General features: G+C 48.1%; 2 protein-coding genes across 7 annotated transcripts in view; both read right to left on the minus strand.

Moving 5' to 3' along the window:
• Positions 1–7,399, minus strand: part of Kantr (KANTR integral membrane protein) — a 46,204-nt gene extending 38,805 nt beyond the window's left edge. For 2 of the 6 annotated variants that reach the window (XR_008212786.1, XR_008212791.1), the window contains exons 1-2: positions 1,520–2,226; positions 1,313–1,393 (exon numbers count right to left, since the gene is read on the minus strand). The gene's annotated coding sequence lies outside the window, so the exon portion shown is untranslated. Of the gene's footprint in view, positions 1–1,312; positions 1,394–1,519; positions 2,227–5,080; positions 5,215–7,273 lie in introns of those variants that run through there. The other 4 variants (XR_008223220.1, XR_008223226.1, XR_008223229.1 and 1 more) reach the window with 4 other exon arrangements.
• An 86-nt stretch (positions 7,400–7,485) lies between these two features.
• Tspyl2 (TSPY like 2) lies at positions 7,486–13,226 on the minus strand. Its single transcript, XM_052761392.1, has 7 exons — positions 12,278–13,226; positions 11,082–11,159; positions 10,865–10,976; positions 10,645–10,790; positions 10,420–10,514; positions 9,471–10,141; positions 7,486–8,210 (listed from the first exon to the last, which is right to left on the minus strand). The coding sequence occupies exons 1-7, from the start codon at positions 13,067–13,069 to the stop codon at positions 8,062–8,064; spliced, it is 2,043 nt and encodes a 680-aa protein (XP_052617352.1). The 5' UTR covers positions 13,070–13,226; the 3' UTR covers positions 7,486–8,061.
• Between the last annotated feature and the right edge of the window lie 596 nt (positions 13,227–13,822).

Raw genomic sequence — 13,822 nt, forward strand, 5'->3', positions numbered from 1 at the left:
TAAAATAGTGAAGGAGGTATTTCGAACTATACATTACAGAAAGAGACTATTGGATCAATGGGTGTCAGAATGACAAAGGTATGGCAATAATGTTCAAAAGTTAGGATAGGAATGGGGATGGGATCTGGTGGTACTTGACAGTGAGTTTCCAAAGGTTTGATCTAGAAGAACTCCTGGATGAGGACAGAAAAGATGTTCAGGGCTACATGGAGACATAATTAGAAGATCCCTGGACTGACTATGGTGTTTTGTGTGTGTGCGGGTGGGGGTGGGGTGCAGACAGTGTTTTACACTGTAGCCCAGATTTATTTTGAACTCACTATGTAGCTCAGGCTGGCCTTGAACTTGTGGCAATCCTCCTGCATGCTGTGAATTCAGGCATGTACCACCACCAAAAAGTAGTTTGTAATCTTATTTTCTCCCCATCCTTGGTGTCTCTACCTGTTTAACAGAGAAGGCTGAGGAACAAAGAGGGCTCTTTCCCCAATGAGACTTAGAAGCAGCCCAAGGCCAGGCTCCAGTTTTGTGCCCTACCCTTGGGCCACTCTCACTGGTTATAAATAGTGCACCTCTAACCACATTAGGGATGGGAAAGAGATAGGTTCAGTGTGGAAAGAGAAGAGAGGACAGAAGCATTCAAAAAGATCCATTAGGAGAGAGGGTCAGAGGCAGACAAGGGGGAGAGGGTCAGAGACAAGAGTGATAAAAAAGTCAGACTAAGCCGGGCGGTGGTGGCGCACGCCTTTAATCCCAGCACTCGGGAGGCAGAGCCAGGCGGATCTCTGTGAGTTCGAGGCCAGCCTGGGCTACCAAGTGAGTCCCAGGAAAGGCGCAAAGCTGCACAGAGAAACCCTGTCTCGAAAAACCAAAAAAAAAAAAAAAAAAAAAAAAAAAGTCAGACTAAGAGAATTAATATTCTTCTCAATCACGATCATCGTTATTTATTGAAAAAACTTCTAGGGACCAAGCATGTGCATTGGCTCAGGTAGAGACAGACCTCCATTTAAGCGATGATGAAACTGAGGCCCAGATGAGTAAAGTGAATAGTTCAAAGTTTCATAGCTGGTTTTAAGTGGTCAGGTCAAGATTAGGCATCCTGAGTCTGGGATGTCTTAGTATGTCGATTGAGAGAGACAGAGACAGAGACAGAGGAGAGAGAGAGAGAGAATGTTGGGTAGAGGCAGATATGGAGTCGAGACTGGAACACAGACAATCACGTGAGCAGCAGACCTGCACGGAATCTTTTCCCCAGAGGCTGGGATAGGGAGGTCCACAGAGGGTGGGCACGGGTGGTGGGTTCAAGGATACTCACCTGGGTGCCGTCTGGAGGGGCTGCAGGAGCACTCGCCTTCCCTTTTTTTGCTACGCAAATGATCCTCCACCACCCACGGACCTAGAGTTGAAAGGCCGCCCAGGTAAAAGCCCGCCAGGTCCCTCCCCACACGCGTTCTGGGCTGTTCTCTCCCCTCCCGCCGCTCTCTTACCCACCACCCCATCTTTACTGCTTGTTGCGGGATACCTCTAGCCTCCGTAGGTTCTACAGCTGCCGCAGGAGAATGGATACCTGGCCCACAGCAAGATCTCGCAGACACACGGATGCTTCACGCGACGATCGGCGGAGCGATGGCAGGATAGCGGGGCTCCATCACTGCCGCGGGCTCCTCAGCTCCCATTGGAGGAGTGCCCTTTTGCCTTCCCTCAGATTGGCTAGAGATGGAAGCACCGATGAAAACTCCACCCTCTCGAAGGTGTGATTGGCTTATGAGCCAAGCCCTTCCGTTAACAACCCTGGCCAGGAAAGGATCACCATTCGACTGGTCTTCCGGGGGTCGCTTGTGAACATGCAGGAAACCCGAAACCAGGCTAAGCACAAATCACTGAATAGACTTCCTACTTTCCTGACGTCTTCTTTCTTTCTGTAGCCACTTTGCCCTCACACCGCTTTGCTAAGAGACTCTAGGACTCTGCTCCCAGTTTCCTATAGCTCCACACCCACTTGTAGGAGTTTCTGAGCCAGGTGTCTCTCATTCCAGGTAAGCATTGTTCCTAATGCCATCCATGGAGAAAAGGTAATCCTACTTGGTAGCCCTGGCTGACCTAGAACTCGCCATGTAAACCAGGCCTGCCTCTGCCTGGGATTAAAGGTGTGAGCCACTATACCCGGCAGAGTTTATGTAATTTTTAATTAGGTGTATAAGTACTCAGTGTTTAAGTAGAATAAGCTATGGCCTAAAGAGGCAAACTTGGCGAGGCGTTGGTGGTATAGTGGTGAGCATAGCTGCCTTCCAAAAGAGGCAAACTTACTGGCCTGAAATTGAGCAGCAATTACCCAGAATAAACCCCAGCCCTCTGTCTTCTAAAGGAAAGCTGTTTAAAGAAGGAAGGAAGAACAGGAAGGCTCCTTCTATGAGCAAGTTTTTTAATTTGGGTAGCACAGATCCTCCAGGAGAGTCTGGGGGTAGGGTTTTGGGGGCAGGGAGGAATGACTTGGATGGGAATTAATTTACATCTTTGCTTTCCTTCCCTGTTTAGCAACATTTAGCATGTTTTCAATAAAGAATGTAGGCAGAGGCAGGTGGATCTCTGAGTTCAAGGCCAGCCTGGTCTACAGAGCGAGTTCCAGGACAGCCAGGGCTACACAGAGAAATCCTGTTTTCAAAAAACAATTAAAAAAAGTGTAATTCACCATGACAGTAATAGTAATATTGGCGATTGTCACCAGTAGTAATCAGAGATTTGTCCATCATATAAAGTTGCAGATATCTCAAATATATAACCTTTGAAATTTATAATTAGTGTTTAAAATCATGATAATCCGGAGCCAGAGAGACAACTCAGTGGTTAAGAGCTTGCTGCTCTTGTAGAGGACCTGAGTTTGGTTGCCAGCATGAATGTCACTTGCCTGTGACTCCAGCTCCATGGGATCAGAAACCTTTTTTCTGGCCTTCATGGGAACCTGAGTACATGTGCCACACAACTTTGCCTAGCATACATAAGGGTATGCATGGGAGCACACACCAATATACACACATAAATAAAAATAAAATAAACCTAAAATCATGATAATCATTGTAGTCATTAAGCCATAACATTTTACAGTTTAATAGATTAATGGGCAACACATATATTACTCTAGCACGTATTTTTTTCTGTATTTTACTATTTCAATTTTTGGCTTTCTTTCTAATTCTAGATTTTTTTTCTGATTTTAAAAGATATTTTTGTGAGAAAAGGGCTATAGGTTTCACTAGGCCACAAAAGAGATCAATGACACAAAAAATTGAGCTTGATCTCTGAGCTCCAATAGGCCAGAGATTGTTTTCTTTTCTTTCCTTGTCATATTCCTAGTCTAGTATGAGGCACATAGTAAGTACTCAATGACAATGTATTAAATGAACAATTGAGAGAACAAATGCTGGCTTTCTGGGTCACCTAAGGAGCGACATTCCTGAATCTAGTTTTGTCCCTGCCAGTCTGATTCTGTCTGCAAAAGTGAATGGCGCTTCCATGTGACACTGGGAGATCTTGGGAACCTCCCACTCAACTGCAGGATCCTTTGTTGTAGAGGGCTGTAAAATGTGAAGTCTACAAAAACAAGTAGTTTTACCATGAGAACAGGCCCCGGGGACCCATCATTTTTCATTCTTCTGGTTTCTGTTTATAGTCCCAGCTAATGATGCCCATGTTCTCTGATGCTTGCTGTATGCTATATGTTAGAGCTAGATTTGACATTAAAAGCGTTCTAGCCTTCTTTTTGAAGAGTGGGATTGAGAAAGGAGAGTACTGATAACAAGATGTCACTCTGGGTGAAGCACTTGAGCTCAGGGCATGAGCACTCTGGCCAACCATATTAAACTTCCATAATGGGCTCCTAAGAGTGTCCCAGAAGACCAGGGTCCCTTTTGGATAGGGTGGATAAAGAAGAGCCTCAAATGCCAGAATGAAGAATGGAAGATTTGTTTGGGGGAGAACATGAAGACTAGACTTCAAAGACTAGCTTCAAGGCTAGTCTCTGTCCTGGGATCTTGGGCAGGTTGTTAGTCCTGGGCTGATTTTCCCAGAATAATTAGGCTAAAATAGTAATTGGGAGGATTGAGACCTGCTAGAGAGGATGAGGGAATTACATCATTTTGATACACTGAGGCAAGGGGAACTAACCAGGCTTGCTCCCTGTTACACTGACTGAGCTTTTCTTGCCAGGCTGACTTCCTTTCTGGTCCACTCCAGGCCCTGAGACCTCCTCTTCTCCCTTAACCTTCACACATACATGCTCACCGGGGACTGGCTTCAGACAGTTCAGGGATATATATCCCTATTCTCCACAAGGTGCCTTGGTTAAGATTCTGTTCTATAAACTCTAGTCTTGAGATACTGCATTACCTTTTTTTTGACAGCTCTGGCTGTCCTAGAACTCTTGTAGACCAGGCTGGCCTTGAACCCCCCAAAGATCCGCCTACCTCTGCCTCCCGAATTCTAGGATTAAAGGTGTGTGCCACCACTGCCCGGCTCCTCTTACTTTTTCTTTCTTTTTTTTGGGAGGGGGTCTTGAGACAGGGTCCCTCTGTGTAGCCCTGGCTGTCGTGGAATTCACTCTGTAGACCAGGCTGGTCTTGAACTCAGAGATCACCTGCCTCTGCCTTCCGAGTGCTGGGATTAAAGGCATGCGCCACCACTACCCAGTCCCCTTTCTTTTTCAATAGCTAGTTTTTCCTTTTGAGGACTACAGAAAAATGGAATGTTGCTGTGTTGCTCAGGCTGGTCTTGAATTCCGGGCTTAAAAGCAATCTTGCTGCGTTGGCCTTCTGAGTCCTTAGCAGTGAGCAGCACCATGCCTGGCTAAGACAGTCCTCCCTTCTAAGTCTCAATCCTGTTTACCTTACTCTGACAAGGTGAGTCAAGGTCAAAATCAGAATCATCACAATCTATATCTTTTCTCCAAAACATTTATCAAGAACATGTAGAGCTATTTCTAAGATCTAGCATTCCAACCATAGCAAAGAGGAGGCCCAGAAAGGGAAGGGGCCTTGTCAAGGATCTCACAGCAACCTAGCACCATCTTTACTCCTTTATTCTCACTTACCATAGGTAAAGGCTGTCAGTTCCAGTATCCTGAAATCTATTATGGAACAAGGAGAGTTCTTGTGCAATAGAATTCCAATTAATTTATGTAGGCTCTTTCCTCTCAAGTAAAAGGAGCATAATTTCTCATTTTTTTAAGCATGGGCTGCACTTGGCTTCTCTGCAGAGTACAGGACAAGGGAGAAAGAGTAACTTTAGGGCCGAGAAACCTGATAGACCAGGTGATCAAAGTTAAGATCTACAGTGATGTCATATTGATAGTATCTACCTTTGACATGATGAAAGGAAAATGGCATGTTACATTTGTGTTCTTCCTCCCTCAAACCTATAACCCTCTGTAATAAGTAGAAAATAACAGATAATTCTCAGTCAGAGGACATTCTACAAAGTATTCCTCAAGTGTTGACAACTTCATCGCATCAAAAACAAGGAAACTCTGAGAAAGTGCCATAACCAAGAGGAACCTAAGGAGACAGACATGATGATTAAATGAGTGTGGTATTCTGGATGAGAACTTGAGATAGAAAAGGACCATAGGTTAAAACTAAGGAAACCTGAATAAGATACAGACTTCGGATAATGGTAATGTGATGATATTGGTTCTTTAATTGACTAATGTGAAATATAAATAATAAGGGAAACTGGCTGTGAGGTATTCAAGACTTCTCTATTTTTTTTGCAGCATTTCTCAGATCTAAAACTGTTCTGAAATGAAAAAAGAATCTTTTAAAAATTTCCAAATCCCAGCACTTGGGAGGCAGAAGCAGGTGCATCTCTGTGAGTTCGAAGTCAGCCCAGTCTACAAAATGAGTTCCAGTACTGCTAAGGCTGTTACACAGAGAAATCCTGTCTCAAAAACCAAACACAAACAAACAGAATTTCAAATTCAGCCAGGTGTGCTGGTGCTCGCCCTTAATCCCAGCACTCAGGAGGCAGAACTAGGAGGATCTCTGTGAGTTCGAAGCCAGCCTGGTCTACAGAGCGAGTTCCAGGACAGCCAGGGCTACAAGGAGAAACTGTGTCTTGAAAAAACAAACAAACAAAACCCAAACCAAACAAATTTCCAAATTTGTCCACACCATGCCACTCTCATCTGAGACACAGATAACCCCACTTCCACACGACTCTCTTTCCGTGCTCCTGGCAATCAGCAGAGGGCATTTTCTAAAATGCAAATTTGACAAAACTGTCCTTCGAAATAAGGCTTTGGATGGAAAGTTCAGGAGATATATTGATAAAAACCCACTAGGGTATCTACTTAAAAGGCATCTTTGGGGCTCGAAGGATGGTTCAGTGGTTAAGAATATGTATTGCTTTTCCAGAGGACCAGAGGTTGGTTCCTAGAGCACCATTGGTAGGAGCAGTGCAGGAGACCTGACACTTCTTGCCTCCTTGGACACCTGCACATATGTACACCTCTGTACACTACACATAGTTAAAATAATTAAAATAGGGGGCTGGGGCGATGCTCAGTGGTTAAGAGCACTTACTGCTCTTGCAGAAGACGAAAGTTTGGTTACCAGCACCCAAATGACAGCTCACAACCGTCTGTAACTCCAGTTCCAGAGGATCTGATGTCCTTTTCTGACCTCTACGGGTACCAGGCAAGCAAGTGGTGCGCATACATACATGCTTGCAAAACACCCACACACACAAAAATAAATCTTAAATAATAAAATTATTTAAAAATTAGTCATCATTATGATTGACTGAATATGGTAAACATTTCTGGTGTCTGTTGAAATAAACTTTAGCACTTGCTAGTCTTTCCAAGGTCTTCCAGATAAAGCTTGCCTTTTAAATGCTCAGCCTGTCTGTCTTATCACACAGCTACGCAGTAATTTTCCTTAGCCTTCCCGTTATCTTCAATGCAAACTCCACTACCCAGACCATCTTTTTTTCCTGCGTTGCCCACTGGGCCCAAGGCCAGGAACCCTGCACCCCCTCCCTAAGGCAGGAGAATACTTCGTGACTCGGTTGTGCTGTCTAGACTGTTGTCGTGACTTCTTTTTTTAAAAAAACTATGTGTGAACAACAAAAAAAAAATAGCTCCCCCACGCCCAGCTTGAACTAGGCCTGAAAAAATGGTTTGACGCACTGTAAATGAATAGATGAATCACCAAATTGATGTTCTAGGACGCAGGATCTTTCTGCGCCTGCGCCAGAGGAAAAGGCGTGGGAAGCGCTTTCCTACCTGGCTGGGTTTCTTCGGTCCCTGAGGGTGGGAGGGGGTGCCCTCAACCTCGCCCAGTCATTGGCTAGGACAGTCCGCATTGGTCTGATGCAATGCTTTTGCAGTCTCGCGGAGCTCTACTCCGCCCGTGAAACCGTTCAGTACCAGCATCGTGCCAGGGCGTTTCCTGCCGGCCAAGGGACGGCGCAGTGAGGCGGACAAAAGACTCCAAGTGGCATTTTGAATTTGCTCAGTTTTATTAGGCTCGTCAAGGGTCACGGGGAAAGGGGCGGGGCTTCTGGGGAGCAGGAATACCACAAAGGCGAAGCTGCCTTGCAAAGACACTGAGGCGGGCGGCTAGCGGTCAGGGCTGGTGAAGGGAAGAAAGGGATTGGAGAGAGACTTCGCAGAAGGGGGTGGTAGCAGAGTCTCGAGGCCACTGCGCAGTTGTGACGAAGGTCACAGCGGCCCTCCTCACTTAGTGATCAGGATGTTCACAGAGCACGGAGAGAGGGGCTTGGGCCTATGCTCACGAGGAGGGGACTAGAGGGGCCCTGACCAAGGCATCACAATAAATAAGATTAGCAGCACACAGAAGCCTGCAGGGGAGGAGGGCCAAAGGGGAGGGTAATTCCTCCTCCAAATAAGAACTCTGCAATTCCTAAACCATAAAAATAAACTTTAAACCCGTGTAATACGTCGGTCTCCCCCCAGAAGTGCAATGTGGGGCCGCACAGCCCTAGCTGAAGAGGAGGGCAAATGGGATAGGGTATAGGGGTATATATAGAGAGCCCCGAAGGGTAAGATGTTTATCCGATTTTCCCTTTCTTCCCCAGGCGGGCCCAAGCGTTTGGGACCGGCAGCACCTCCTGGACATCAGAATCGTCGGAATTCACTTCACTTCCTTCCTCCTCATAGATTTGTTCCTCTATGTAGCTGTCCTCGGTTAGTTCGGTATCTGTGAAGGGGAGAAGGAGGAGCGTGGTTGGATGCCCCTCGAAAAGTGAACAGAACAAAATAGCTGTGCGTTTGGAGGGCCCGGGACCACTTGCCAAGTGCCTCTGCTTGGAACAGGGAGGGTGAGAGAGAGGACACAGGAGGGGAGGGAGATGGGAGAGGAAGTGCCACTGAGATTGTTTGTATTCAAACCCAAGGTTAGAGGAGCTGGAGGGAGGCAGGAAGGCAGACTATCTTTGCCCAGTCAAAAAGGGAACATCCCTGAAAGTAGCTTTTTCTCCCTCTGCCCCCATACTCCTCAATGTGTGTCTCTTCCTGAGCAGGCCTTGGGCGTATGCTCATTAGTTACTTTTTGCCTCTAGTGCGACCCAAACAGACTCTAGCTCCCCACCCCCACTCCAGAGCTAGGCAGTTCTGCCTGCCATCCTTGGAGAAAAGTGATGCCATCAGGCAGGAGGCAAAGAAGACTTGACAATTTCCTTAGTCTCCCTAGCTTACCCCCAAATATGTGTATGTGGCTACTCACGCACTAACCGCTTTCACCCTTTGTGCCCCGCTCCTTCCTTCAATGGAAGTGTGCCAGGAACCCCATGAGCAAGCCTTCAGTAATGGTTTTCCCTCTCCTTTCCACCTCCCTCAGGGGCTCACCACTCCTCTGTCTGCCCATAGCCAGGTTCAAATGAGTTCTATCACCAGTCTTTCAGGCCAGAACTGAACCTGGGAGTCACCGGAAATACCGCTCTATCCCTCAGACTTTCATGTGCAATCGTTCCTAAGCAGTTCCCCAAATGCATACATTGTTGGATAAAGAACATGTTCGGTGGTCCAGAAGTTTGGGAAATGGGGAGTTCTGCGACGTGTAAGAGGGTTTTTAAAGGCAGGGGGGGTCTCAGAATGTGTAGAGGAGGCTGTATGCATTATTTGCCTGACACATTTGATCAGCAAACCCTTCTGTGAGAAGCAGCTTTCAGAACTGGTGAAGGGCCCTCAGATAATCTTGGAAGCCTTGCGAAACATTCTAGGTTACTGATGGAGTAACCGTGTAGAAGGCTCCATATTGCTCTTTAGCAGAAATACAACTTCCAACTCAAATGGTACCTCCTTTCCCTGGCTCTCCCTCTCCTTTCCCACTGCTTGAGGTGAAATTAACTGCTCTGTCCTTTGAGTGTAGAGAACAGACGTTCTGTTCACCTCACCACTAGCTGCCCAAAGAAGCCTGGGCATTCTCAGAAGAGAAAGGAGGGGGAGGGGCCTAGCTCACCTTCCTCACTGGCCTCCTCCTCTTCTTCCTCTGTTGAATCGTCAGAGATGATTTCGACCTCCTCCTCATAGACATCCTGGTTGGTGCTGTTATCTAGAGCCTTATCAAAGACTTCAATGCCATTCTTATAGTATTTAATGTCCCTGTCATCATCATCGCTGCCCTCATTGTCACCCTCATTGCCATCATCATCACTGCCCTCACTGTCACCTTCATTGCCATCATTATCTTCGTCGTCACTGCCCTCGTCTCCATTGTCACTATCACTGCTCTCTTGGAAGTTAGGGCCCTGCTGATTGTCACCTTCTAGGTTCTCGCTGTCACCATCAGCTTTCTCATTGATGGAATCCTCACTGTCAGAGGAGTTCTTCTCGTCTGGGTTCTCGCTGCTGTCATCTGTACTCACGGCATTGCTCTCGATCTTATTGCTGGGGCCCTCAGTATGGTCAGGGGCCTCGCTGTCACACAGGGGCTCATTGATGTCGGTTACCTCGTTATCAGTGGTCTCAAAGTAGTCGGTGGTCTCCATGAAGTCAGAGATCTTGATGTCATGAAAGGTCTCATTGTCAGTGATCTCATCAATTTCTGAGATTTCACTGAGAATGTCTTCAATGGCATAATGGTCATGAGCATCTTCCATGATCACCATTTCATATTCTCTCTTGGCTTTACTGTGGGGAAGTTTGAAGCTGAGTATAAGGTTAATGGGAGAAACTGGGAAGGCACTAGGGTACTAGGGCTTCTAAGAGTGGGGGAAAGTCCCATTGCCACCCCTAACTGTAACCTCAGGCCACTTCTGGGCATCACTGCTCATTTGTAAACAATGCATTGGATTATCTCAATGGTCCCTTGCACCTCTATAAATCCTGTGTGACACTAGTCTAGTCTCTGCCCTATTGGAAAACAAAACAAAACAAAACACCCTCTCAGGCACCAATTCTTGAATCACCTTTCCTTTCTTTCCTGCTTCCTTCTGTTTGTCCTGTAGCCACTTCCTCTCATGTAGTAGCGCACTGGATTAACCCATAGGTCGTTCTTGATAATCTGTCGAGAGAGGGGGTAAAAGAGAGAAAAGAGCCATGAGTATAAGCCCTAGAACCTAGTCACAATTTCTCAGGCCCCCAGGGGCAAGTCTGGCAAGGCTTTCTTTGGCAATGCCAGGAGGGGGTTTCACCTCAGCAATTCTGTCAGCTTCTGGGAGGCTGTGGTTGGAAAACCAGTTGAAGAAGCTTTCTCTGGTGTCATGGTTCCTGCGATGATAGGCCTGGGGTTCCTGCCCCCGGTGCCAACGTATCGGGGTAGAATGAGACACCAAGCGGCCTAGAAAAAGCGGACGAGATGCAGAGGGGGTAGCAATGATAGCACGGGGGCCACAGACTCGTTCGGCCACTTACCTGAGCGGTTGCGCTGGAACTCCTTGACGATCACCGTGTTTGTAAAGTAAGGGTTGGTCTGGAAGTACAGCTTCATTTTGTAGCCCATGGAGATATGTCTGAGATCCTGTACCTGCTCAGGGTGGGGGTAATGGTGGTATATATCCCTTCCATGGCCCTTCCCACCCCCCCCTCACCTCTAAGGACCAGATTCCTTGGCTTTCCTTCTTCGTCTGACCTGGAGATTGGTCAAGTAGCGGAAAATGTCTTCATCGCGTTGGTTGATCAAGATTGAAATTTTGGGGTGGTTGAGGAACTAATGAGTGGAGCAGTTTAGGTCAAGGATTTACTGTTCAGTATGAAGGAGGGCAGAGCAAAACAGGGTTGCTTCTATGTTTCAGTGATGTCTGTGGAGTACATGAGTGCTTATGCAATGTTAAGCCTCAGTGCTAGGTAGCCTTGCCATGGTTCATATTTGCTGCGTGTCTGGATGCTAAGGCTCCGTGACCATGTCCATGTGATCCTTGTCTCTTGGTGACAGGTGCTTATGTTCACAAAATGCTATGGGTCTGGGAGCTGAAAGCCCAAGTCTAAGTACTAATGTATTTGGTTACCAAGAGCCTGTATTTACATGATGTTACATATGTAGGGGGTACATGTGTTGGTGGTCAGTGTCCACATGATGTATAAATGGCTCTGGTGGTCTGCATGCTTAGGCCGTTACCTCATCCTGTGCCTGTCTGCTGAGGGCCTGTGATCATGTGACACGTTTTATCATGGGCCAAGTATTTATATCTATATAAATTCTATTAAAATGTTGAACCTATGTATTTCAAATGTTACATATCTGTTTCCTGGGGATGAGCTCAACAGCCACCAGTAGTGGATTAGATTCTTCCTGGTCTACCTTTTCCTTCATTTAACCACTTGACCTCCACATCCAAGTGGTCTTTCTCCTGATTCTTCAGGGGTTCCATCCCATTGCTCTCATTTCCCCTCTAATAGAGGGTATTGTAGACAGATTTGAGGTCTCTAGATATCTAAGCAGAAACTCAGGCTTACAGAGCCTTGTGTGGTTTCAGCACCCTTCCTGGAGTTTATCTGCCCTCCCTCCCTCCCTCCCGTCAGCTCATCACCTGTATTCCCCTCCCCCTTTTACTGTCTGTGATCCTGTTTATCAGCTGCGTGCCTTCTCTGTTATCCCTCCCTCTGTGATCCGTTTTTTTTTTTATGTTATGGTGCGACTGTTTTCCCATCTGCAGTCCAGTTTTTATGCTATTTTGCCCTCTTGCCATCCCTCTTCTACTCATTCTAGAATCTTCTAATGGGGATTCCTTCCCATCTCTGACCCTCCCCCACACCCCTTGTTTCTCTTCTGCACATCTCTCCTTCAGACATGGGCTTCTGACCCATGAGTATCGATGAGAAGGATACTGCTTTGACCCAGAAGCCTGGGATATGCTGGATGATGAGGTCTCTGCGCTCCAAAAAGGGTCTTCGCATCTGGATGAATTTGCGTTTGAGACGCAAGAAGGCCTTGCCCGCCTTGATGTTCACCGCCTCCAGGTCCATTTGAATGCTCTCCAGGGCCTGCAGTATGCTTTCCATCCTCTGGGCACTCCTCTCTCGGCTCTCCTTCACCTTCCTCAGCCTCCTCCTCCTCCTCCTACGCCGCCGCTGCCGCCTCCTCACACTTTCCTTTTCATCCTCATCATCATCTTCCACTATGATGATAGCCTCTTCCTTCCTCTTTGGACCGACTAACATCTGGGGCCCCCACCCCCCCAAGCTACAGGTTTCTAGGGCCTTCTCTCCAGCAAGGCTGCTGGGCTCTGCAACCTGAAAGTCAATTTCCAGGCTCCCCCCAGAGGTTTCTGAAGAGGGGAGTGTATCCATGATCCCTGTGGGAGGGGGCTCCCCAAATCCCGACTCTATTGCAGGATCCCAGCCGGGACACCCAGTACCCAGGGTGAAATACGCGCGGATCCCTCCCTCCTCGAGAATGACATAGGGCAGTGGTGGGGGCAGCGTGGGGCCCACCCCCCTCATGTCAGCCAGCACCTGTGCAGCCTCGGTTTCTTCCTGGGGTCTCGGACGCTGCTGGGGTGGAGGCAGGGGCAGTCGCAGGAGCGGCGGGGGTGGCGGGGGCGGCAGGTCGCGCTGACGGGGTTCCGAGCTGCTCAGGCGGGGGGTCTTGGCCGGAGGCCCCTCATCCGGGCGGTCCATGGTGACCGCGCTCAAAGCTCAGGGAATTGCGCTGGTTCTTCCGCTCTCAGACGAGGCCGTCGCCGCCAGTCACACTTGAAGCGGAGCCGCCACACCTCACGCGACCAGCTCCGCTCACCACCTCGCTCTGACGTCCCCTCCCACAGCGCCTGCCCCGCTCCCACAGCGCCAGTCGCCGAGGCTCCGCCCACTCCTTGGCAAGGCGTCTGTCCTGCCCACCATTGGCTGCCGGCCTCGGAGGTGGCGTTAGCGTTCCCCTCAACCCCTGCCTTCTCTCACGCAATCCGCTTGCCAACACTACACATCATCGTTTTCTAATTGGCTCCCTTCGCACCTACCAATCATCAGGCTGACTGGCCCAGTGATGAGAGGAAAACTGAAGGGCGATTGGCTGTGAGGAAAGCTAGGGTAAGAAACCCCTTACCCTCGTTCTTGCAATGTTTTATCCAATGGGAAAAGTACCAGCGATTCGGAAGACCAAAGACGAGACGCGGAGAGGGTGGCTGGGAGTGCGCAAGCACCGGGGAGCGAGATGTGCTCGAATGAAATCAGAGAGCCTCGCTATCGTTCTCCCCGCCCCGCTCCCCAGATCAACTACGCACTTTGAAAAATCTGTCCCTTCCCCCACCAGCTTATGTCCCAGGGGTGAGCGCTGTAGCCCCTCAGACGTAGGTTGCCTTGACGTGCTAGTAATTTAAGTATCTGAGGTCTTTGGTTTGGTGGTCAGGTTTTGACATGGCTTTTTCCATCTCT

The sequence above is a fragment of the Peromyscus californicus genome, unplaced genomic scaffold, assembly GCF_007827085.1.
Source record: "Peromyscus californicus insignis strain IS unplaced genomic scaffold, ASM782708v3 Scaffold_10__1_contigs__length_136768540, whole genome shotgun sequence".
Lineage (NCBI taxonomy): Eukaryota > Metazoa > Chordata > Mammalia > Rodentia > Cricetidae > Peromyscus > Peromyscus californicus.

Excerpts from the sequence above, each read along its gene's own strand:
- Tspyl2 (XM_052761392.1), bottom strand. The coding sequence starts at position 13,069 with ATGGACCGCCCGGATGAGGGGCCTCCGGCCAAGACCCCCCGCCTGAGC. Across the intron at positions 10,791-10,864 it reads GTTCCAGCGCAACCGCTCAG|GCCGCTTGGTGTCTCATTCT; the intron begins GTAAGTGGCCGA and ends CGCTTTTTCTAG. Across the intron at positions 10,142-10,419 it reads AAGCAGGAAAGAAAGGAAAG|TAAAGCCAAGAGAGAATATG; the intron begins GTGATTCAAGAA and ends ACTTCCCCACAG.